Source organism: Bufo gargarizans, chromosome 3 (assembly GCF_014858855.1).
Source record: "Bufo gargarizans isolate SCDJY-AF-19 chromosome 3, ASM1485885v1, whole genome shotgun sequence".
Taxonomy (NCBI): domain Eukaryota; kingdom Metazoa; phylum Chordata; class Amphibia; order Anura; family Bufonidae; genus Bufo; species Bufo gargarizans.
Genome location: NC_058082.1, coordinates 167,305,178 through 167,331,215, shown reverse-complemented (window position 1 = coordinate 167,331,215; position 26,038 = coordinate 167,305,178). Strand labels below are relative to the sequence as shown.

General features: G+C 41.0%; 1 protein-coding gene across 1 annotated transcript in view; it reads right to left on the bottom strand.

Moving 5' to 3' along the window:
* The window catches only part of HTR2A (5-hydroxytryptamine receptor 2A), a 63,644-nt gene extending 38,263 nt beyond the window's left edge, over positions 1 to 25,381 (bottom strand). Inside the window, exons 1-2 of the mRNA XM_044287633.1 lie at positions 24,931 to 25,381; positions 10 to 210 (exon numbers count right to left, since the gene is read on the bottom strand). Of these exons, the coding sequence (XP_044143568.1) occupies positions 10 to 210; positions 24,931 to 25,381 (652 nt within the window). The remainder of the gene's footprint in view (positions 1 to 9; positions 211 to 24,930) is intronic.
* Between the last annotated feature and the right edge of the window lie 657 nt (positions 25,382 to 26,038).

Sequence of the window (26,038 nt, the reverse complement as noted above, 5' to 3'; positions counted from 1 at the left end):
TGTACTTACCCACAGATATAGTCCATACTGCAATTATTTTAGTGAAAGCCTTGGTTCTTGAGTTGAAGCGGCTGTGATGGATAGGATTTCGTATAGCAATATACCGATCCAGAGAAATTGCACAGAGGTGCATTATAGAAGCAGTGGAGAAGAGTACATCCAAATATATCCAAACAGGACAAAGTTTCCTATGTAAAGGCCATTCATAATCTAGGAGATAATAAAAGGTAATATTTTTTAAATATTGGTATAAAATGCACTACTACATTTAAAGTAAAACAAATATATTATAGTTATACAATATAAATCATGTATATTTTTCTGTATTAACTAAATAAATAATATAAAATATATAAATAAATACTAAATATTTCAATACATTGACTATAAAAAAAGTTCTACAATGGATAATATATACCATATTTTTATATAATACGCAACTAGAAGGAGGAAAATTCTTTTTTTTTCATCAGACCTCAAATCAGACACATAATCTTCATCAGATCCCTAATCTTTACACACCCCAATCTTCATCAAACCTCAGACCAGACCCCCAATCTTCATCAGACCTTAGATCAGACCCCCAATCTTCATTAGACCCTCAATCTTTATCAGACCTCAGATCAGACCCCCAATCTTCATTAGACCCTCAATCTTTATCAGACCTCAAATCAGACCCTCAATCTTCATCAGACCTCAGATCAGACAAAATTGAAATAAAACAACTTATCTCTCCTGCTCTGGACAGTGCTGCCACTCAGGAGATCCAGCACGCTCTCCCTGCAGCGAAGCCCTGTGACCTGACGTTGCACAGCATCAGGTCATCGTCCTGAAGCTATGTCCTGAAGCTATATGCTGTCAGGACACAGCGCAGCAGCCCGAGAAGACCATGGAGACGTGAATAATACCAGCATTACACTCACCATTCCCTGCACCTTCTGTCTACTAATCAGCGCTTCCATAAAGAAAACACAAATTAGCATTCGCTCGATAAGACACACCACCATTTTTACCCCACTTATTAGACGAAGAATACGATAAATATATTCTAAACATTTTCCTATATTGACTATTTATACAATATACAATACATAATAAATATACATGGGTAATAGATATTTTACTACATGACTATATAAATTGGGTAAGATCCTCTATGTACATCTTATAGTGTAGAATTTATTTCATCCAATATTGCATAGAAATAAAGAGTCTTCACTCAAATGGCTAACGCAATATCAGTATGCAATTTAGGCCTCATGCACGCGGCCGTTCTGTGCATTTTGCGGTCCCCAATGCACGGGCAACGTCCGTGCAGCGGCCGGGATGGATCAAGACCCATTGAACTTGAATAGGTCCATGATCTGTCCGCACCACAATAAAATAGAACATGGTCTATTTTTTTGGCGGTGCGGGGGCTCGGACAGAAACACACGACAGCTCCAGATTGCAGACCCATTTAAGTGAATGGGTCCGCATCTGTGATGCGGGGAGCACACGGCCGGTACCTGTATATTGCAAGTGGCAACGACATAGGACACAGATGTCCTTTTTCAAACTGAGATAAAAATAAGGACAAGTATAAGAGCATCACCAAAACACCCCCATGTGAGAGTGCTGTTATTGAATAGATGGCATTTCACATAATTATCTTTGTTCATTACCAACACTTAACTTCAATCCTGGAGGATTTTGCGTTCTTGCTTTTTCGTTATTTAATCCCGCCCTTCTTGTAGCCATAACTTTTTTATTTTTCTGTTCACATAGACATTTGAAGGTTTGTTTTTTGCAGGACAAGTCATACTTTCTTAAGGCACCATTTGCTGTTGGATATCAACAGCAAATGGCATTAGCATTGGAGTCTATGATGATTTTACTGTGTTTCTATGAAGCCCTGCCACAGGCAGGGTCTCCATGGAAACTGCCATGCAGCAGCCTCCGGACATTCTGAGTGACAGGGGCTGCCACACACGCTCTGGCTCCTCTGATCGCCACATAGGGAGCGTGCGCTTCTGGTATTTCAAGTGCTCAGATGCTGTGGTAATTGGTAATTTATTGTAATTTTGGGGGGAAATTTTATGTTTATATTTTTTTAATATTTTTTTGAAAAACTAATTTTTTTTTAAGTCATTCTAGGTGACTATAGCATGTAATTATTAGATTGCCATTTTTATTCTGTAATAATTTTTTTTTTTATTACAGAATATGCAGTGCTGCCATCTGCAGGACAGTATTGGAATATGCTAGCAATAGGCCTGGATGCCTTGTACAGGCTTAGGCCTATTGCTATCACAGAATGCCTTCCCTGACCTCAGCCAGGGGATGGTGTCCCGGGCCAGAAGAGGTGTACCAGTTTTAGAGCTCTCAGATGCCGTGGTCACATTTAGGGCTCATGCACTAGACCGTATGGCTTTTTCAGTGTTTTGCGGTCCATTTTTTACGGATTCGTTGTTCCGTTTTTTGTTTCTGTTTTTCCGTATGCCATATACATTATACAGTAATTACATAGAAAAAATTGGGCTGGGCATAACATTTTCAATAGATGGTTCCGCAAAAACGGAACGGATACGGAAGACATACGGATGCATTTCCGTATGTGTTCCGTTTTTTTTTTGCGGACCCATTGACTTTAATAGAGCCAAGCACCATGATTTGCGGACAAGAATAGGACATGTTCTATCTTTTCACGGTCCGGAAATACGGAAATACTGAAACGGAATGCACACGAAGACACCAGTTTTTTTTGAACCATTGAAATGAATGGTTCAGTATATGTACCGCATACTGAACTCAAAAAACGGCCAGTATACTGAACGCAAAATACTGTCGTGTGCACGAGCCCTTAACCACAGCATCTGAGGGATTAAATGGCTGTGATCATCGTTATTGCCGATCGCAGACATTAGCCCCAGGTTTCTGCTGTTTAAACAGCAGGCACCCGGTGGCTATTGGAGCCAGAGGATGATGTCCCAGGCCAGGAAGTGTGCACTTCCAATTTTAGACCACAGCATCTAAAGGGGTTAAATCAATGCAGATCAGCCAATAAAAATAACTTTCCCTGCTGTACTCACTGCAGAGGAGTAGATAAAAATGGCTCTCTTCCCTGCAGAAGTTTATTCTGTTTATTTGCTGTTCTGTAGTGAACAGGCGATACAAAGACAAAGACCTGGCTGTGGAAGAGTAAGGGCTCATTCACACAAACGTGTGCTGCCCGTTGCCGTATTGCTGCCCACATTTTTATAATCTATACATCTGATTTAAAGTGATTTTTGCCTTTTAATATCATTTTCTGCTTGTAATCTAAATCTCTACTGATTAACTTCCTAAAGAGGTATTACACTAGATAGGTGATAAATGCTATACCAATTGAAGTCCTATCCAATGGATAGGTGATAAATTCTTCAGGCTGTAATAAATCATTATTTTTTTTTTTGGTTGATAAGACACAGACCTCTAAATCCCCTGAATAGCCATAGAGTTAAAAGATCCTTTTCTGTCTGCCTGCTGTTACCACTAGAGGGCGCTTACTGTATACTGTTATATGCAGTAAACTTTGACACTCCCTCTGCTGGTGGTTTCATGGAGCCAGCATGTGATCCTTTAGATCTGTGTCTATGCAGAGGAATTTAAAGTGCCCCTACAGTTTAAAAAAAAACAACTTTTGTTATATCATAGTGACTTATCAAAGGTTTTGATCGGTGGGGCCTGAGTGCTGAGACCCCCACAATCACTAGAACGAGGAGAGAGAAGTGCTGCCATAGAAAGCTGTCAATCCTTGCTTGTAAAGACGTACTCAGTAGAAAGTCTATGGGGGGAATTTATCATTAGGAGAATATTTGAAGTCAGGTTTGCTTGAGTCTGTGTTGGAGTACTTTGTGCCACGTTTATGAAATGTCACAGGTTGTTTGATAAATTTGGCTGGTCCTTAAACCTAGCACTTCTGTCTATAAAATCTACTCTAGTTTTCCTACTCCACCCTCCTCCTGAAGTGAGATTGTGACTTTTTTGCAACTTAAAAAAAAGTCGCAATGATAAATCTAGAGTGAAACTCATAAAGGGTCCATTCACACGTACGCAAAATGGGTCTGCATCCGTTCCGCAATTTTGCGGAACAGGTGCGGACCCATTCATTTTCAATGGGGCCGGAATGTGCTGTCCGCATCCGCATTTGTGGATCCGCACTTTCGTTCTGAAAAAAAATAGAACATGTCCTATTCTTGTCCGCAATTGCCGGTGTCCGTGTTTTGTCTGCATGCTCTGTGACCTGTGCAGAGGTCATTGTACAAGGAAAGAATAGATAAGATTTGACATACGGACGTGTGAATGGACCCTAACATAGCTAACGACACCAACATTTCCACCCATATTACAAAACTGGAGTGAGTGGTGTAAAAATGCAAAAAGTCACAAAATTGTGCGCAACTCAGTGTAAAAAGTAGAAAATTATTGCGCAAGTGCTTAAATTTTGGCGCAAGTGCAAAAAAGTTGCAAAAGCCCTATTTTGTGACTTTTTTTTACTCCAGAATTTTGGAGTGAAGGTATGATAAATCAGGGACTATGAGGGGAATTTATCATTAGGAGAATATTTGAAGTCAGTTTTGCTTCAGTCTGTGTTGGAGTATTTTGTGCCAAATGTATCAAATGTTGCATGTTGTTTGATATATTTGGCTTGTCCTTAAACCTAACACTTCTGTCTAGACCAGGCATCCTCAAACTGATGCTCTCCAGCTGTTGTATAACTACAACTCCCACAATGCCCTGCTGTAGGCTGATACCTGTAGGCTGTTCGGGCATGCTGGGAGTTGTAGTTTTGCAACAGCTGGAGGGCCGCAGTTTGAGGATGCCTGGTCTAGAGAAGTTACTCCAATTTTTCTACTCCATACTGCTCCTGGAGTGAGATTGCGACTTAGGGTGGGTTCACACTAGCGTTAGGATTCAGTTATGGCTTTCTGTTATAACATGGTTATAACGGAAAATAACGGAATGCCCAGACAGAGCAAATGGAATGCCTTTTAAAGGATTCCGTTTTGCATTCTGTCATAATACAAGTCTAAGGCCAGAAGAGCGGACCCGTCCTTCCGTCTTATGGATTCCGTTATTTTACGTTATAACCATGTTATAACAGAAAGTCATAACCGAATCCCTAAGGCCCCTTTCACACGGGAGAGAATTCCGTTTGGGGTGCAATGCGTGAGGTGAACGCATTGCACCCGCACCGAATCCAGACCCATTCACTCTTTTTTTTTTTTATCCTCTATTATTTTCTGGAGCAAATATACAAGTTCTCATATCAACCAGTTAAAATTTACAAATATATTTTATACAAGTTAATACACTTGTTCCTTTTAACCCACCCCATCCCTTTTGTTTCCCTGCTGCGGGATCCGTCCGCATTCTAATATCTACCTGGATTTCTGTTTCCAAAAATTCCCAGTATAAGGGATCTTGGGAGCCTGAAGCAAGTAAGGGAGCCTGCCCCCTCGGGGAGCCATCACTACAATTTCCTTGCCACTCTTCTATAGGCCTCAATAGTGTCTAGCCGAGCCCTCCATTCATAAAAACTAGGGCTATTCTTCGTACCCCAATATTTAATTATCAAGCCCTTTGCCACCATAAAACCTTCCATGCTAACTCGTAATTGGTAGGGGGTCAGCTCAGAGCGGGGGAAAAGACCCAATATTGCCTGCGTAAAACTTCGCTTCAATTTGATCTTATATCTTTTATATAATTCCTCATAAATACTAGTCCAAAACCCACGCACTTCTGGACAATTCCATAGTAGGTGACCTAACTCCGCATTTTCTGATGAACATTTCCAACACAAGTCCTTCCTTTCCTTATATATCTTGGCGAGGAAGGCGGGGGAGTAGTATAGGCGGTGAACAATCTTGAACTGTATCAATCTGTATTTCTTAGAGATCGATACTTTTTTTATGTTTTGATATACCATATCCCATTCCAAGCTGTTTCCCTCGCCCAATTCAGCTTCCCAGCCCCCCTCACTTTTAAATATAGTTATTTCCCCCAAACAGTCCCTGAGTTTATGATATATTTGAGAGAGTGTAAGTTGAGTATCCTTAAATCTGAAACAATAATCCAAAAAGGGGCTTGCCCTAATGGCCAATAAACTTTTATCCTGAGTGCTCATATATGCGTGACTAATTTGTGCATACCTATATCTATCTAAGAAAGACAGTGTACCTTTTATTAATTCATCTAAAGGAATATTATTACCGTGTGATATTATATGAGTTAAGCGGTTAATTCCGCGTGAATTCCAGTATTTATAATCTGCAATTGACTTAAATTCTTTTAAATTATGATTGTGCCAAAGTGGGGTAAAATAAGTAGGGAATGTCTCACCCAGTAATTTTTTTATCTTGTTCCAAACCTTATTTAGTGTATCGCTAATCAAACATTGTTTTTTCCTCATGTCCAAATGACCAGTCTCCAGGACAGAAAAAATATCCCCATATCGCCCCTGGAAATCCCTTGAGAGGATACCCAACAACAAAGCGGCCTGGCTTTCTGCCCTCCCCCTTCCCAAACACCACTTTATCTGTGCTGCAATATAGTATCCCTGGAGGAATGGAAGGGAAAGGCCACCCCTTCTCTCCGATATACAGAGATATTTTTGCTTAATCCTAACTCTTCCCCTCCCCCAGATTAAGTCGTTCATCAATTTGTCCACTAACCCAAAGATGGAATCATCAATCTATATCGGGCATGCTGTCAGAGGGTATAATGCAATAGGGAGGACCACCATCTTGATCAGTGCAATCCTTTCCTCCTGTGACAGAGGCAGCTTCTGCCAAGACCGGATCTTCTCCCTGATCTTATTAACCATAGGAGTTATATTTAAGGAATTATATCGAGACAGGTCCGCACTTATACTGATACCCAGATATCGTATGGAATCAGTTAGTCCAAGTAACTTAATGCCTAAGGGCCTGTCAGGGGGCACTCGAACCAGAGGGAGAAGTTCAGATTTATCCCAGTTTACTTTATACCTCAATATCGCCCCATATTCTTTCAAGATATTCATAACAGGTGTAACGACTTTCCATCCCTGCCTCAGGAATACAAGAATGTCGTCCGCGTATAGACTAATCTTATCTTCCTCTCCTCTCCCTCCAAATCCTATGATCTGATTAGACTGCCGGATTTTACAAGCGAGAGGTTCCAGAGCTAGGGCAAATATCAGAGGTGAAAGGGGACAACCCTGCCGTATACCTCGCTGTAGGGGAAGCTGTTCCGAGTCGATCCCATTTATCTTAACCCTGGCCCTAGAATCCGAATAAAGTAACTGTATCCATTTAATGAAATGTTCACCCAAATTCATTTTATTCAAAGTCGCCCACAGGAAGGACCACTCCACCCTGTCAAAGGCCTGTCAAAGGCCTTCTCGGCATCCAAAGACAGGATGGAGCGATCCTCCCCCTCCCCAACATATACGTTAAAAAAGGCCCTGCGAATATTAGATTGTATATCTCGTTTTGGGATGAAACCCGTCTGATCTGAATGGATCAGACGGTGAACAACCCCCCTTAACCTGTTTGCAAGTACTTTCACTAGTATCTTGTAATCGGTATTGAGTAGCGAAATAGGGCGATACGCCCCCACCTCTGTCTTATCTTTATCTTTCTTCAGGATTGAAGGAAATGGAGGCTTCCCTCAAAGAGGGGGGGAGTGAACCACTCCAAGATACATTAAACATTTGCAGAAGAAGAGGCAGTACGGTTTTGCGATATGCTCTGTAAAATTCAAAAGGTATGCCGTCCCTGCCCGGAGCCGTATTGCCCTTTATACTGTCAACAGCTTTCTCCACCTCTTCAAGAGAAAGTGGCAAATTTAGTTTGGCACTATCTTGCCCGGAAAGGCAAGGGAGTGCCATACCTTCAAAAAAAAAAACCTTTGCTCCGTCATCCACCCCGAGGTCCGACCGGCAGTTTTATTTGCTTTATTGGGATTTGGACCTTTTGACTAGCAATCACCGATGCCAGCATTCTACCTGTCTTGTCTTTCTCAAAGAAATCTTGCTGTCCAGCAAAAAAGCATCTATGTTGCGCCTTTTCATAAAGAAAAGTCTGGTATTCCCTCTTTGCCTCCATTAGTAATGATCGAGTGCCATTCTCATTTTGTTTGGCCAAGGCCGCCTCAAGCGCCCCGACCCTCTCTACCAATTCCTTTTCAGTGTTAGCATATTCTGCCCTTTTCCGCATAATCCTCATACTATATGCCCCTCTTATCATGGCCTTCAAGGAATCCCACACATAATGTATGTGTGTGGATCCATAATTTAGTGCCCAGAATTCTGAAATGTCTTTTCCAATTTTTTCTTGGTCAACGACCACCTGTATCCAATGTGGGTTTAGCCTAAAGGATTTTTTCCCCACGGGGGGTAGAGAGTCAGCCCTCGAAATTAACATTGGAGTATGATCGGATATACCATGTGGTTCGTACTTCATTTTTTGAATCAGTTCCAAAAATTCTGCACTTGCTAAAAATAGATCTATCCTAGAAATGGCCCTGCAAGATCTACTAAAACAGGAGAAGGCCGTTTTTTTCCCGTACAAGAACTGACACACATCTCCTGGCAGATCCCGCTAAGGATCGTGGGTTGATCATTAATACTCCCCCTTCCGCTATATTCGGATACCCTGTCCTTATTATCCATAATAGAATTAAAGTCTCCTGACACTAATATAGGACACGGATCCCACTTACATAAATACTCTGCAAGTTTCCTAAGTACTTCCGAGGAGAAAGGGGGAGAAATATATACAAACGCAAGTACGCATATCAGTCCCTTCCACCGGCCATATAGGAATACAAATCTTCCCTCTTAATCAATCCATTGATCATATGGCTCATAATCCACATTCCTATGTATGTAAACACTAACACCTCGTGACTAGGCCGAGCAGTGGGAGTGGTATTCGTACTGCGTCCAAGGTTTTCGCATATATTTCAATTTTTCAACAGTAAAATGTGTCTCAGTCAGCCCCGCAATGGCAGGTAAATGTCTGGAGATGACATCATATACCACCCTCCGTTTAAGTTTGTCCGCCAATCCGCGGACATTCCATGTTAGTATACGTGAGATTTACAGAATTGCAACGAGTGGCCAGGCCCTCTCGCCCCCCTCCCAAATTCTAGGTCGGATACCGCAGCAGTGAAACAAACCCCCCTCCCTTCCCCATGGTGCACAGGACAATAAAATCCCATGCGCCTCTTACACATTGCCTAGGCCTCTCCATTAAGGAGACTTTATGTTTAGTGGTGATTAGAGATAGCTATGTTTCTTTAACTCTAGAACGTATTTTGTCCATATCATCCCTAATAAGAGAAATATCAGATTGCATTGAGGACACTGTAGTTGTCAATGTGCCTAAGGTTTGGTTAGTTATTCTGCCTCTAGAATGTCCCCCAATTTTTGCTCTATTGTTTCCATTCGCTTATATGTCTGATTATCCATAGCCTCTTTTTCACTATTTTCAGGAAGCGTTACAACATTTCTAGCTTCTTCTCTCTCCTCTGAGCGGGCGAGGGGTTTCATAGTACCTCTTGTTTTAGTTGGGGAGGATCTTAAGTACCTCTCAATGTTGGTTTTAGGGCTTTTACCTTCTACGCCTTCAGAGGTCGAGGTACCCAAGGATTTCCTATTTTGTGCTTTAGGGGCCATGTTAAAAAAACAATGGAGTACTGTGAGGTCACTGTCGAAGAAGCAGCAGAGCACTACAAGGCCTCTGCCGAGAGGACGGGACACTGTGAGGTTACTGCCTAGGCAGCGGAGCACTGTGGGGTCAGCACAAAAACAATAGGGCACTGTAAGGTCACTTTCAAAACAGCAGAATACTATAAAGTCACTATTAAGGCAACAGAGCACCACAAAGTCACCACCAGGGCAGCAGAATACTATAAAATCACTGCCAGCGCAATGAGGCACTGTAGAGGTCAAGGCAGCAGGATACCGTGGAGTCACCGTTAAAGCAGCAGAGTACTACCAGATCACTGCCAAAGCAGCACGGCACTGTAGAGATACTGCTAAAACGGCAGGGCACTATAAAGTCACTACTCAGGCATCAGGCACCGTGGAGTCGCTGCCTACACAGCAAGGCGCTGTGAAATCACTGTTGCGGCAGCACAGCACTGCCCAGGCCCCCCTCAGATATAAAATAATGAAGCCTTCTGCTGGAGCCAGTAAAAAAAAACAAAAAAAAAACATGTGGGGCCTTGAACAAGGATTCAGCTTGTGCTATTTGTTAATGTTGTTAGCAGACAAACCACGGCACTTTGCCCCTATTTAGTTAGTTAGGTGTTATAACCACAGGCATTTAAACAGATAATTTTCACCAAACTTGCCCGTCCTTGGTTCAAGCGATTTGCTGGGTCCAGATCGACATCTCCATGAACAGCTTCCTGCGGGGGCTGCAAAAGTTCACTCGTTGGTTTAGGAGACCGATGCAAAGCTGAAGACACAAACTTCACAGCAGCACGGCTCCACAGCTTCCCAAAACTGAGCCCAAGCCACGCATAGCTGAAGCAACAGCTTCCTCAGCTCACCTGCTACACGGCAAGCCGTGGCTCCCCCTAGGAATCACTTTAATGGGGCTGTGCACATGAGCAGTGATTTTCACGCATCACTTGTGCGTTGCGTGAAAACCACAGCATGCTCTATATTGTGCGTTTTTCCCGCAATGCAGGCCCCATAGAAGTGAATGGGGCTGCGTGAAAATCACAAGAATCCGCAGGCAAGTGCGGATGCGGTGAGATTTTCACGCATGGTTGCTAGGTGACGATCAGGATGGGGATCCGATCTTTATCATTAACATGGTTATAAGGGAAAATAATAGCATTCTTATTACAGAATGCTAAGTAAATTAGGGATGAAGGGGTTAAAAAAAATAAAAAAATAATTAAACTCACCTCATCCACTTGTTCGCGCAGCCTGGCTTGTCTTCTTTCTTCTTCTTTGAGGACCTGGGAGGAAAAGGACCTTTGGTGATGTTACTGCGCTCATCACATGGTCCATCACCATGGTGACTGACCATGTGATGATCGCCGTGACGTCACCAAAGGTCCTTTTTCTCCCAGGTCCTCAACAAAGAAGAAGAAAGATGAGGATGAGGTGAGTTAAAAAAAATTTTTTTAACCCCTTCATCCCTAATTTACTTAGCATTCTGTATTGAGAATGCTATTATTTTCCCTTATAACCATGTTATAAGGGAAAATAATAAAATCTACACAACACCGATCCCAAACCCGAACTTCTGTGAAGAAGTTTGGGTCTGGGAACCAAATATTCCGATTTTTCTCACGCGCGTGCAAAACGCATTAAAACGCTTTGCACTCGCATGGAAAAATTGTGCATTTTCCCGCAACACAACCGCATCTTTTCCCGCAACGCCCGTGTAAAACCAGCCTAAAGCTAGTGTGAACCCACCCTTATTTGCGACTTTTAAAAAAAGTCTCAATGATAAATCTGAAGTGAAAAGCCATATTTTGCGAGTTTTTGATGCCAGAATTCTGGAGTGAAGGTATGATAAATCAGGGCCTATGAGTCTGTCTCCTGCAGAGAGGGTGAGCACTTCTCTTTCCTTGTACTAGTGATTGTGGGGTCTCAGCACCTATGCCTTTGATATATCGCTATTACATATCAATAGTTTGATCAAAGTACAGGTACACTTAAAAAATATCAAGAGTTCAATTAATAATGAACTTGGACCTCAAAATAATATGATATAACATGATACTAAAAGGCGGAGATTCATCTTAAATCAGTTCTGTTTAGAATTATATGTGATTTGACAGCACTACCCATTTATTTGACTTTGCTGCCTAATGAATTTAAATTTAAAAAGAGAAATAATGTCGTATGACTGCTGCCAGTCACGTATGACAATATGGTTTCTGAAGATACACAGCGCAGAACTGACAATGCAGAGAAAGGGCAGGAATTACATTTAGTGGCGTTATCGAGCACACGTTATCTACTATGACCACCAACAGAGCATTCCGATTCTAATCTTTTCTGTTGATCTTTGTATAGAATTTGTCTTTCTGGTAATACATCTAATATTTTCTCATTTAGTTCTTATGACAGTGACATCTTAATTACTGAAAGTTGTATTAATCTATGAAATATGCAACATTTTTATGTATTTTTTGGACACAGGTGCCCCCCAACAGGTCACTAAAAGACCTCTGGGGGATAGAGGTATTTTTTATTTTTTTTTGCACTTTCCACCAGTAACGGGCATCCAAAGGAGCCACAGTTACAGGGGATAACAGCACACTATTGAGGGAGGGGAGCAGGCATTCTACACATGCAGAGCTAATCTGCTCTGCCTAAGAACACCCAGCAATCACGACTGGCATGTCCTCCTTTATTTATTGCATAGTGTTCATTGAGCTCTATGTGCCAAGGAAAGGAGAAGGCAAAAACGGTAAGGAACTACTTCTGGCATCTTCTCGGGATCCCCAGCTATCAGTGACAGCTGGACACTTGACCTGTTCCTGCTAGATTGCAGGAACAGGAGCTTTCATCCTGCAATGTGCACATATGGCACTGCGGAAAGGAACACAGCTGATCGCACAGGCAAAGTGTTCCTGTCCAGCAGGATGTGAGCTGCAAGCCTTGGCAGGGAGGGCCATGGGTTATGCACCCCTGCTATACATAAATGAGAACATTGCAAAATGTATTGCTCAATTTTTTATTTTTTGGTGGCACTCCTCCTACACTTTTTTTATTTTTACAAAAAAACTTCTTACAAAATCTTCACAGTCATTTGATTTTCATTTGCATTGTAGACAATATACATGCCATTTACATTTCCCTTTCCACCCTCCCTCTACCCACTGCCTGCTTCTCCCCTGGAGAAAAAAAAAAACACAACGAAAGAGATTCCCCTTCTCTTCGCTCTCCTCCCTCTCCCCCCCCTCAGGCCTCCAGGCCACTATTCTTAATAGCCAACATCCCTAAAAGCAACAACTATTTTAACCAAATCTGCCACATTCTGGCAGATGGAATTCACCTCTAGCAAGGTTCTCCCATTCCTTAGCCGTCGGAGCAACACTATCTCCCCAATGTCCAATAATGCACTTCCTGGCCTGAAATAAGAGTTTATATGAGTGTCTATTTTATCCATTACCCCCAGAATATATGTTTCAAAATACCTAGGAACTTTAAACAGATGGTATTTCTCTATTCTTTCATTTACCTTCTCCCAAAACTCTTGTCTTTATACTGTACATGTCCAAAGTATATGAACATCATCCACACCTACCTCCCCACATTTTTGACAACTAAATTCTTTGGATTTATAGCATTTCATTAAGATCTTGGGTGAATAATATAAACAATATAGTATATAAAATTGAGTAATTCTATGGGAGAAATTTTTTTAAACACTATTTTTGGCTTGTATAGCCAGTTCCTAAAACTCTTCCCGTTGGATATTTAAAACATTTTGCCATTTATACATTAGAGTAGTAACTGCTTTTTCCTTAACCTTTTGATGTAGCAGGCATTCATATATTTTAGAAACTAATTTCCCCCCTGCCGTTAATTTAGGGATATTGGCCAAAGGTCGCGGAAGGATAGCAATTAGTGTTCCTTTTCCTAACATCGCTCGTAGAGCTTGTTTCAGTTGTAAGTAAAAGAGCCTCAGATCTTTACTGCCCATTTCATATTCATTTTTGAGATCTTGATGTAATTATATCCCCCTCTTTCCATACCTGGCCCAATTTGAAGATTCCATATTTCCACCAAATTTTCTGTTCGATTGATTTTAATTCTGTGAGATACACATTATCCCACAGTAGGATATCTAATTGAAATTCATTTTGAAGCCAGAGCTTTTTTGCTTCCTTCCAAACCTTAGCCAGCAGCTCAAATAACTGTATTTTACTAGCTTGCTGTTGTACCAAAATACCAGCTTCAACTAATTGGAAAATGCTACAGTTGTCCAACCTTTTATTGATCCCTGGGTTTTATACAAGAATAGTACTTTGACTTTTCAAACGAAATAAGTCCATCCTAAAACATAAAGGCGAACTGTGTCCGCACTCCGCTGTCTAAATCGGTCAGCTGGTCGGACTAATAGACCGTCACTTCCGGTTATAGGAACATCACTTCCGGCCCAGCGGAGAGGAACAGAGCGATCAGAGAAGAAGACGCAGAAGACGCGAAGAACACGTGCGCACCACCGCTACACACCACAGAGGACCGGACAACACAGTAAGGAGATCTCCCTGCAGCTGCACCTTGGAATACACTCATATGGGGTAAGACTGTTCCGGCGCTTTACCAAAAGTAAATACATTCCCAGGATTTAAGCGGACCTATTACCCCAGGATTTGCTATATAGGACATATGACTCCCACACGCAGACTGATCATCTGCAGGAGTTAGTTTTTAGTCATATAAGGACTTATATCTATTTTATTTATCCCAAGCATTTTAAATATTATATTTGATATTACTCTGTCATAAAAGGAAGGACCATATTGTTCCTAACACAAGCTGAGAAATCTGTATCGTTGTGAATTAAGATTTTACTCCTCTATGTCCTACTATCCTTGAAAAATATTTATCCATTGATATATTGATATTTTTACAGAAAGGTATAACTTTAGAAGCAATAAATAAAAGAGATATACCTTACTACAATTGTTTTCTTTCTCTATATATACAGACATCTGAGTGCCCTCCATCTTTTATATACTATATCCTATCAAACATTTGGCAATTGGTACTGCCTTATTTGGAGAGAGCACCTAGCCGTGTTTTACAAGACAGTAGAGCCTTTGCAATTCTCCCATACATTTTTATTGATCCCTGTTATCATAGTCTTGTATCTTTGCGAATTGCTCCATGTTATCATGTTTTTGATATGGCCAGAGATAAAGTAAAGTTCCAAGTCCGGAATTGATAATCCACCCTCACTCTCATGGATCTGCAATATTTGTAATCTTATCCTCGGTTTTTTCCCTCGCCATATCAAATCCGATAAAAGATTAGCTATTATTTTAAAAATTCTTTTAGGAATTATTACAGGTGCGTTTCATAAGATATAGTTCAGGGAGGCCAATAAACACATTTTCACCAGTGACATACGGCCTGCCATCGAGACATATAATCTTTTCCATATCTCTATTTTCTTCCTAATTTCCTGTATTTTGGGGATCACATTCAGTTGAACGTAGGATTTGGGGTTATTTGGATTCCTAGATACTTAACGGGTTCTTTGATCGTCTTTATTTCTAGCAGTCCCGGTATTAGATCATTCAGAGGATCAATCGGAATGCAAGCAGATTTGGACCAATTTATATTGAGTCCAGCATATTCACTATAGTAATCGAAGACCTGGAAAATCTTAGTAAGTGATCTATGGGATCCCACAAACAACATAATATCGTCTGCAATAGAGCAATTTTTTTGTCTTGCCTAATCATATCAGCTAACGGCTCCATGGCTATGGCAAATAACATAGGGGAGAGGGGGCAACCCTGTCTAACCCCTCTACCAATATGTATACTGTTGGAATATTCTCCATTCAATATCACCCTTGCGGAAATGTCAGTATATAGTAGCTTGACCCAGGAGACAAAATTGTCGCCAAACCCCATTTTCTTCAGTGTTGCAATTAAAAAGGGCCATTCTATAGTGTCAAAGGCCTTTGAGGCGTCTATAGTTACAATCAGTCGTTCGCCGCAATTTGTACGTTCAAGTTGGGTGTTCACAAAGTATCTCATAATGTTATCAGTTGTAGTTTTGCCTGACATAAACCCCGTCTGATCCTCATGAACAAGCACCGAAACCACCTTCCTAAGCCTGGCTGCCAAAATCCTTGCGAATATTTTGTTATCGTTTGTAAATCAATGAAATAGGGCGGTATGAGTCCGGAAAGCTTGGATCTTTTCCAGGTTTTAAAATAAGTGTAATTAAAGCTTCTCTCAGGGAATCTGGCAGTTTTCCTGATTCCCTCGAGGCAGCCCACATTGTGAGCAATTTCGGGGTCAGTATTTCCCCTACTCCTACTACACTTTAAATTGATTTGTGCTTCTGGTTCCATTCTCAATGGTAGTTCTGGTGACTGTAGGTAACAGCTGATCAGTGGGGTTGCAGAGAGTCAGACCCCACCGATCTGATAGTGATGGCTAATCCTGATCACAGGTCATCAATATTGTTAGCCTGCATAACTCCTTTGCACACGACCATTGTTTTGAGTTCCCCAATTTGCGGATCTGAAAAACAAGGATCCTGGCTGTGTGAATTCTGCATTTTGTGAAAAGGAACAGCTGGCCCCTAATAGAACAGTCCTATCCTGTCCATAATGCCGACAATAATAGGACATACAGACGTGGACAAAATTGTTGGTACCCTTTGGTCAATGAAAGAAAAAGTCACAATGGTCACAGAAATAACTTTAATCTGACAAAAGTAATAATAAATTAAAATTCTATAAATGTTAACCAATGAAAGTCAGACATTGTTTTTCAACCATGCTTCAACAGAATTATGTAAAAAAATAAACTCATGAAACAGGCATGGACAAAAATGATGGTACCCCTAACTTAATATTTTGTTGCGCAACCTTTTGAGGCAATCACTGCAATCAAACGCTTCCTGTAACTGTCAATGAGACATCTGCACCTCTCAGCAGGTATTTTGGCCCACTCCTCATGAGCAAACTGCTCCAGTTGTGTCCGGTTTGAAGGGTGCCTTTTCCAGACTGCATGTTTCAGCTCCTTCCAAAGATGCTCAATAGGATTGAGGTCAGGGCTCATAGAAGGCCACTTTAGAATAGTCCAATTTTTTCCTCTTAGCCATTCTTGGGTGTTTTTAGCGGTGTGTTTTGGGTCATTGTCCTGTTGCAAGACCCATGACCTGCGACTGAGACCAAGCTTTCTGACACTGGCTAGTACATTTCTCTCTAGAATTCCTTGATAGTCTTGAGATTTCATTGTACCCTGCACAGATTCAAGACACCCTGTGCCAGACGCAGCAAAGCAGCCCCAGAACATAACAGAGCCTCCTCCATGTTTCACAGTAGGGACAGTGTTCTTTTCTTGATATGCTTCATTTTTTCGTCTGTGAACATACAGCTGATGTGCCTTGGCAAAAACTTCGATTTTTGTCTCATCTGTCCACAGGACATTCTCCCAGAAGCTTTGTGGCTTGTCAACATGTAGTTTGGCATATTCCAGTCTTGCTTTTTTATGATTCGTTTTCAACAATGGTGTCCTCCTTGGTCGTCTCCCATGTAGTCCACTTTGGCTCAAACAACGACGGATGGTGCGATCTGACACTGATGTTCCTTGAGCATGAAGTTCACCTTGAATCTCTTTAGAAGTCTTTCTAGGCTCTTTTGTTACCATTCGGATTATCCGTCTCTTAGATTTGTCATCAATTTTCCTCCTGCGGCCACGTCCAGGGAGGTTGGCTACAGTCCCATGGATCTTAAACTTATGAATAATATGTGCAACTGTACTCACAGGAACATCTAGTTGCTTGGAGATGGTCTTATAGCCTTTACCTTTAACATGCTTGTCTATAATTTTCTTTCTGATCTCTTGAGACAGCTCTTTCCTTTGCTTCCTCTGGTCCATGTCGAGTGTGGTACACACCATATCACCAAACAACACAGTGATTACCTGGAGCCATATATATAGGCCCAATGGCTGATTACAAGGTTGTAGACACCTGTGATGCTAATTAGTGGACACACCTTGAATTAACATGTCCCTTTGGTCACATTATGTTCTGTGTTTTCTAGGGGTACCATCATTTTTGTCCATGCCTGTTTCATGAGTTTATTTTTTTACATAATTCTGTTGAAGCATGGTTGAAAAACAATGTCTGACTTTCATTGGTTAACATTTATAGAATTTTAATTTATTATTACTTTTGTCAGATTAAAGTTATTTCTGTGACCATTGTGACTTTTTCTTTCATTGACCAAAGGGTACCAACAATTTTGTCCACGTCTGTATTCTATTTTTTGTGGAACAGAGATGAAGACACAGAAGGCACACAGAGTCATTATTGCGGCCACTTTTTTATTGCGGCCACATTGAAATGAATGGTTCCCCAAAAATTGAACGGACACAGACAAAAAATATGTTCGTGTTCATGAGCCTGTAACCCCTTAAAGGGGTTGTCTTACTTCAGTAAGTGACATTTATCATGTAAAGAAAATTAATACAAGCCACGTACTAAGGTATTGTTACCCCATGTTCCAATAGCCATAACTTTTTTATTTTTCCTTTTACATAGCTATACAAGGGCTTATTTTTTGCAGGACAAATCAGAAAACGGGAAAAAAATTATTTGTGTGGCAAAAAATAAATAAAAATGACCTGACATCATTATTCTGTGGCTCAATACAAATGTGGCGATACCAAACTTGAATAGTTTTTTTTAGTTTAACTACTAACATTTCAGGCACTGTTTAAATACAGGACGCCATACCACCCCTCCCGACATGTTTCGCCACGCTCAGTGGCTTCGTCAGGGGATACCCCACATCCCCTGACGAAGCCACTGAGCGTGGCGAAACATGTCGGGAGGGGTGGTATGGCGTCCTGTATTTTAAACAGTGCCTGAAATGTTAGGGACTAGTAATAAAAGAGTACGCTGCAGAGACAGCACCAGACATTGAGGAGTGGAATTGAGCATGCCACATGAGCGGTTTAGCGCGAATAGTGACTTCTATGGATGAAATAGAGCAGTCAGTAGCACAAAAGTGTAGAGTGTAGCCTAGAGACAAGTGAATTGAGCAGACTAGTGGCAGCTTCAAAAGTACACACAAACCTAGCAACATTGTTCTACTGTTGTCCAGCCTGAATATAAAGGCCGAACGATAAAAGGATCCCAATAGGAGCGCCCCATCTGCCATCACATTGTATGAATGCACAAACAAAGTAACAGCAGATGCTTGTAAGTGCAGCTATACCCCATATAAATGAATGGGAGGCACTGCACTCCATAGTGGCTACATGTGACAAAGGCAAATACACTTACATACTCCAATTGTACCCTCCACCAGACACTGATAATTTTAATAGTTTTCTATAGTTGTTTGGTTCATCTATTTCAAAATAATAACTAATAAAGAAATATTTTTATTTTCAGTTAGGGACCCCTACAGGGAATTTACTCACAGGTGCCTGTGATAAGCGTTTATCGCAGCACCTGAGAGGTTAAATGACAGGGGTGGCACGATCGCCGCTTCCTGTCAGTGCGGGCGGGTGTCAGCTATATTACACAGCCAGCATCCGCCGTGTATGGAGCAGGCCTGCTGCAGAGGCCCGCTCCATACACGAGCAGACGCATAACGCCGTATATATATGCAGTGTTATGGGTTAAGGGGTACATTCAGATGACTGTTTAAAAAATTGGCAGTTCAACATGGCAGAACGGCGCATTTTTAACAAATTTTTTTTAAGGAATGCTTTCTAAAAAAGGACGTGTCCTATTTTTTCATAGGTTGTTATTCATGGACTGTTTATCCCTTTCCGACCAGCGCCGTAATAGTACGAGAGTTTTAACATTGGGCAAACACTGACAATGGTGCAAAGTGAGCCATCTTAGTGAAGCGGTCTACCACCACCAAAATCAGTTTTCCCAGAGGAACTCAGTAAATTAGTGATGAAGTCCATGGACAAATGCGTCCAAGGACGAGACGGGATGGACAAAGGAAGAAGAGATCCTGAAGGCTGAGTGTGAGCCACCTTAGCATGTGCACAGGTCTCACAAGCTGCTACATAGCCCTCAACACATTTACGCAAACCTGGCCACCAGAATCTCCGGGAAATAAGATCCACCGAGGATCTACTCCCAGGGTGTCCCGCAAGGACAGTATCTTGATGTTCCTTAAACACCTTGTGTCGAAGTTCAGAAGGAACAAACAACTTCCCTGAAGGACAGGAATTAGGTGCCTTACCTTGAACCCCCCAACACTTCCACCTCAAGTTCGGGATATAGAGCGGATAAAACCACCCCATCAGCCAAAATCAGAGCAGGATCCTCGGAATTCCCCCCCCCCAGGAAAGCTACGTGACAAAGCATCCACTTTGACATTTTTTACCCCAGGGTGTTAGGTGACCACAAAATTAAATCTGGTAAGAAACAATGACCATCTGGTCTGCCCAGGGTTCGGACGCTTTGCTGATTGCAGGTTAGCCAGATTCTTATGGTCAGTAATTACCGTAATCGGATGAATCGCTCCTTCTAGCCAATGACGCCATTCCTCAAAGGCCAATTTAATGGCCAGCAATTCTTTATTCCCAACATCATAATTTCTTTCGGCAGCAGAAAGTTTCTTTGAGAAAAAAGCACAAGGACGCCATTTGCTAGGAGAGGGACCCTGCGACAAAACTGCTCCGACTCCTACTTCTGACGCGTCCAACTCCACAATGACAGGGTTGAAACACCTCGGGTTGCATCAGAATGGGAGCGGAAGCAAAACATTCCTTTATAGCAGAAAAATCCTGTAATGCTTCTTCTGACCAGACTGAGAAGTCCACACCCTTCCTAGTCATATCAGTCAAAGGCTTGACAATAGTGGAATAATTCAGGATACATTTTCTGTAGTAATTAGTAAAACCCAAAAACTGCATCAGAACTTTCTGATTCTCCGGCCGATCCCATTCCAGTACCGCACGGACCTTTTCAGGATCCATGCGAAAACATGAGGCAGAAAGTAAGTAACCCAGGAACTGCAGCTCCTGGACAGCAAACGCACATTTCTCCAACTTAGCATACAATTTATTCTCCCGAAGGATCGATAATACTTGTCTTAAATGATCCTGATGAGTCTCCATATCGGGTGAGTGAATTAGTATGTCATCGAGGTAAACAACAAACCTCCCCACCAAATGATAAAAAATGTCATTGATAAAGTTCTGGAAGACTGCCGGGGCATTAGTCAAACCAAAGGGTATGACCAGGCTCTCGTAGTGGCCTTCAGGGGTATTGAAGGCCGTCTTCCATTCATCCCCTTCCCTGATTCTTATCAGATTATAAGCTGCTCTTAAATCTAACTTAGAAAACACCTTGGCTCCGAGAGTCTGATCAAATAAATCCGGGATCAAGGGAAGAGGATCATGAACAGTAATGAGATTCAGTTCCCAGAAATCTACACATGCTCTAAGGGTCCCGTCTTTTTTTTAAACAAAAAAGAAGACAGCTGCCATAGGTGACTTAGATGGCCTAATATACCCTTTTGTCAAACTCTCGGCAATATACTCCCGAATAGCTACTCTTTTGGGTTGGGAAAAATTATATAGCCGAGATTTTGGCAATTTAGCTCCGGGAATAAAATTGATCGAACAATCATATTCTCGGTGAGGGGGCAACTCCTGATCTCCACCCTCAGAGAAAACTTCAGCAAAATCAGAAAGAAATGAAGGTAATGCCTTAGTGGCAACCACATAAATAGATGCGCCGAGACAGTTGTCCATACAAAAATCACTACAATTACTGATTTGTCTAGTTTGCCAATTAATGGTAGGGTTATGTTTGATCAACCATGGTAAACCCAGTACCAAAAGAGCAGGCAAACCTTTCAGAACAAAACAAGAAATGGACTCGACATGAGAATCACCCAAATGAATATCCTGCACAATATGAGTTAGATACTTTTGCGAGAGAGGAGCTGAATCAATAGCAAATACTGATATCCCTTTGCTTAATGCGCTTGTTATAAAACCATGACTCTGAACAAATTGATAATCTAGCACCACCATGGCAGGCAGGAGAAATCGGGTACTGCAGGTAGAATACAAATATACCTTTTCTGACTCTCCATTCACGCTACCAAGGGTAATGGAACTAGTTTTATTGGACAGAACCCCATATATTTTTTTTTTTTCACTTTGAGGCTTCCTAAAAAGACACATTAATGAAATGTCCTTCTTTACCACAGAAGAAACAGAATCTTCTCTGACCTCTAGAGTCCCTATTACCAGGGCAAGAAGAGACCTGACCTAACTGCATAGGTTCATCCTCAGGCATTGGTTCAAGGGTCACTGTGCCCCGAGGGACAAAAGGAACAGTTTCCCCACATGATAGTGCATCCTGGTTGAGGTTATAAGGGAAAATAATACAATCTACAGAACACCAAACCCGAACTTTTGTGAAGAAGTTCGGGATTGGGTACCAAACAAGCCGATTTTTCTCACGCGCGTGCAAAACGCATTACAATGTTTTGCACTCGCACGGAAAAATCGCACATTTTCCCGCAACGCACCCGCATCTTATCCGGGCAAAAATCATAAGGCCCGTGTGAAAGAGGCCTAAGACTTCTAACGTCCTAAAAAAATAAAATTACATTTACAAAATGATGCCAACATAAAGTAGACTTATGGGGAATGTTAAGTAATAAATATTTTATGAGGTATTACTTTCTGTTTTAAAAGCTGAGAAATTGAAATTTTTTAAAAATTTTGAATTTTTCAAAATTTTGGGTTTAGATTTTTTCATAAATAACAGTGAAATATATTGACTCAAATTTATGACTATCATGAAGTACAATGTGTCACGAGAAAACAATCTCAGAATGGCTTGGATAAATAAAAGTGTTCCGAAGTTATTACCACATGAAGTGACACATGTCGGATTTGTAAAAAATGGCCTGGGCAGGAAGGTGAAAACTGGCCCGGGGTAGAAAGGGTTAAAAAAAAACCAGCCATGTAAAAAGAAACTATAGATTGCAATGATTGTGAAAATGGCAGTGTGACAGCCGTTAAAAAAACAGGCATTTTTCACTGTCATATGAATGTACCTTAAGGCCTCATGCACACGACCATTGTTAGGGTCCACATCTGAGACACATTTTTTGCGGGTCAGATACGCACCCATTCACTTCAATGGGACCTCAAAAGATGCAGACAGCACTCTGTGTGCTGTTCGCATCCGTTGCTCCATGCCGTGGCCCTGCAAAAAAAAAATAGAACATGTCCTATTCTTTTTGCAGACAATAGGCATTTCTATTATGAGTGGCCTGTTCCACTCTGCAAATTGCCGAACGCACATGGGTGGCATTTGTGTTTTGCGGATCCGCAATTTGCAGACCGCAAAACACGGCATGATTGTGTGCATGTAGCCTAAGGGTACTTTCATACTTGCGGAAGAGGATTTCAGCAGGCAGTTCCGTTGCCGGACGCAAACTGATGGCATTTGTCACACGGATCCTGATGCGAATGCGTCTGACAAATGCATTGCAATACCAGATCCGTCTCTCCAGTGTCATCCGTAAAAACGGATCCGGTATTAATTTTTTTTTTGCATTTTTAAAGGTCTGCGCATGCGCAGACTGAAAAGCTGGATCCGTTTTGCGAGGACACTTAGTACCGGATCCGGCACTAATACACTTCAATGTAAATTAATGCCGGATTTTTGGTCGCAGATAAAACTTCGGCATGCTGCGGTATTTTCTCCGTCCAAAAAACGTAAAAGGGACTGAACTGATTCATCCTGAACGGAATGCTCTCCATTTAGAATGCATTAGGATAAAACTGATCAGTTTTTTTTTTCCGGTATTGAGCCCCTAGGACGGAACTCAATACCGGAAAACAAAAACGCTAGCGTGAAAGTACCCTAACTCTGGTTTGTAGCGTGGCGCTGTTATAGCATCTGCTTTATTAAACTGCTGCATGGGTTACATTTTTATATTTAGAACCAATGACTTTATTGTGTTTAGATTTCCATCTCCGCTTGCTTGTTTCCAGGATATTGAATGCGCCTTCTATGTAAATGGAGGGTCCCACAATATGCAAACTTATTGGATACATTCTGGTAATGGTTTCCCATTTCCTTGTGTCTGGGGTGTCTCATAGCATTGTGAACCTTGTATTCATTTAAAAGGTAAAAGTTAAAAGTGAGTAGCTATGAAATGACATGCAGATTGGGTCAGTCTGCGTGCGTTTGTTAATTTGGTGGTTAGATATAGCACAGGTAAAAGGCTAAACATGATGTCAAGATGTTACATTACAACTGGAGGAGATGCATCATTCCTTGATGATGCTAGAAATGTAAAGGCAATGTACGTATGTGTCTGTCTCATCCTCTTGCCATATAGAATCCATTGTATGTCAATGCCTATTCTTTGCCTGTAGTACTATAAGAGAATTGTCAAATTGTCACCAGCAGGGAGAGGTGTAGTGCTGCAGAAATTCTCTCCGTACCTAGCAAACAGCTGCTTGCTGATAAATACAGTGTATATATATATAATCCAGCAAAAATTGTAAATGCCATTATGCTAGAAAAAACAGCAGTACAATAAAATGCATTCATGATATGTTACTTTTTTTTTTTTTTTATAAATTAAATACATTATATGCAATCTCCTGTCCTAATAAGTCATTGTTCACATCATGGATATCTAACTGAAAATCTTGAATGAAGCACCACACATGCCACTGACTCTATAGTTTTCTTGATGTGCTATGTATAATTTATTACATAGTTATTACACGCTTGTGGATATGGTTCGTCACATTCACGTCACATTCTGAAGCTATGATGGGTAAATGTTGGGAAGTGTGTGTGTATGTATATATATATATATATATATGTAATATATATATATATATATATTCACTATATCCATTTGAATGGAATAGTGTAGTCTACTACGCTATTTATTACTACAAAGAATAAAGTATGGCAACATATTCTGGTTCAAAGGAGGCCAAAAGTACACTAGTTTAATAAGTAAATCAAATCTAATGTATCTGCAACAAGTTTCTTTTCAGGTAGTATGGACACAAGTGCAGTGTATTCCAAGACTGAACGTCTCCACATTCATACTATTGATGTGTGCTCTATTCCCTATACACTACCTATAGGATTGCTGGATCTTCACATACATACTGATAACTTGCAATTCGAAATGATAACGTTTGCTATATTGTACTTACCATACAGTATATTTAGCATAGAGATGGGCATTACAAGGAAGCCTATCAGCATGTCAGCTATGGCAAGGGACATAAGAAAATAATTAGTGGCATTCTGAAGCTTTTTCTCCAAAGACACAGCCATAATCACTAGAATATTCCCAGCAATGGTCAACAAAATAACTGTGACCGTCAGAAGGGCTGGCCAGTTCTTTTCTAATGAAAAAGAACTTCCTTCTGGAGGGAGTCGTGTTAGATTTTCCGAATTCAAGGTCCAGTTGAAAATATCGCTTGTGTTAGCCCCTCCTGTGGTCGTTTCACTGTTATAGGATCCCTTGACACAGTTAAGCTGGAAGAGAGAGCTCTTGGAGATATTCAGGAAGTTCTCCTTTTTTAGAATATCCATATTTAATCCTGAGTTTTGCAGAGAAATGATGTGAAAGAACAAAAGGGAGTAACTTTTCTCAAGCATTGGTCTTTGTTTAATCCACAACGAAGAGATTCATAAGAGTTGGTCCAGCATTCTTCTGAGAAGCTCACTTGGGTGTCCACCGTAGGTCTATTTGCTGTAAGATCCATAGGTTCCTTATCATAATTGCAGGAAACTAGAGCGATTTTCTGCGGTTCCTTTTATACTCAGGCATCAGATCGCAAATGCATTTAATCCAGTCTGAACTGATGTTGCATTAGGAAGTTTTCAATTAGAGACAATCATCCTAAACTGTAATCTTTCCCCGAGTGTTTACGTCCTTCACCTCCTGAGGAATCTGAGAAAAACAATTGCAATAGTAATACCACCCGGGAACACAACTGTCCCTTAAACTTACAAAATCACACTGCTACATAGTATGGTTATCTTAATGTGAAGCTCTATATTTGACGTTTAGCTTGGTGCATTATTATCGTCTTCTATTATTGTCTTGTATAAAATATTTAAATTGGGTTTTAAGGCTAGAATCAAACATGCAGTTTTTTTTAGCCAAAGCCAGAAGTGGATCCAAAAGGCAAAGGAAAGACTGTTTTATCTTCTCTCTTTTGCATAAAAAAGTCACAAACACATCATGCGTGATTCCATCCTAAATTCCTTTAAATAAGGAAAAAAAATCGAAAAAGTAACATACTGAGATAC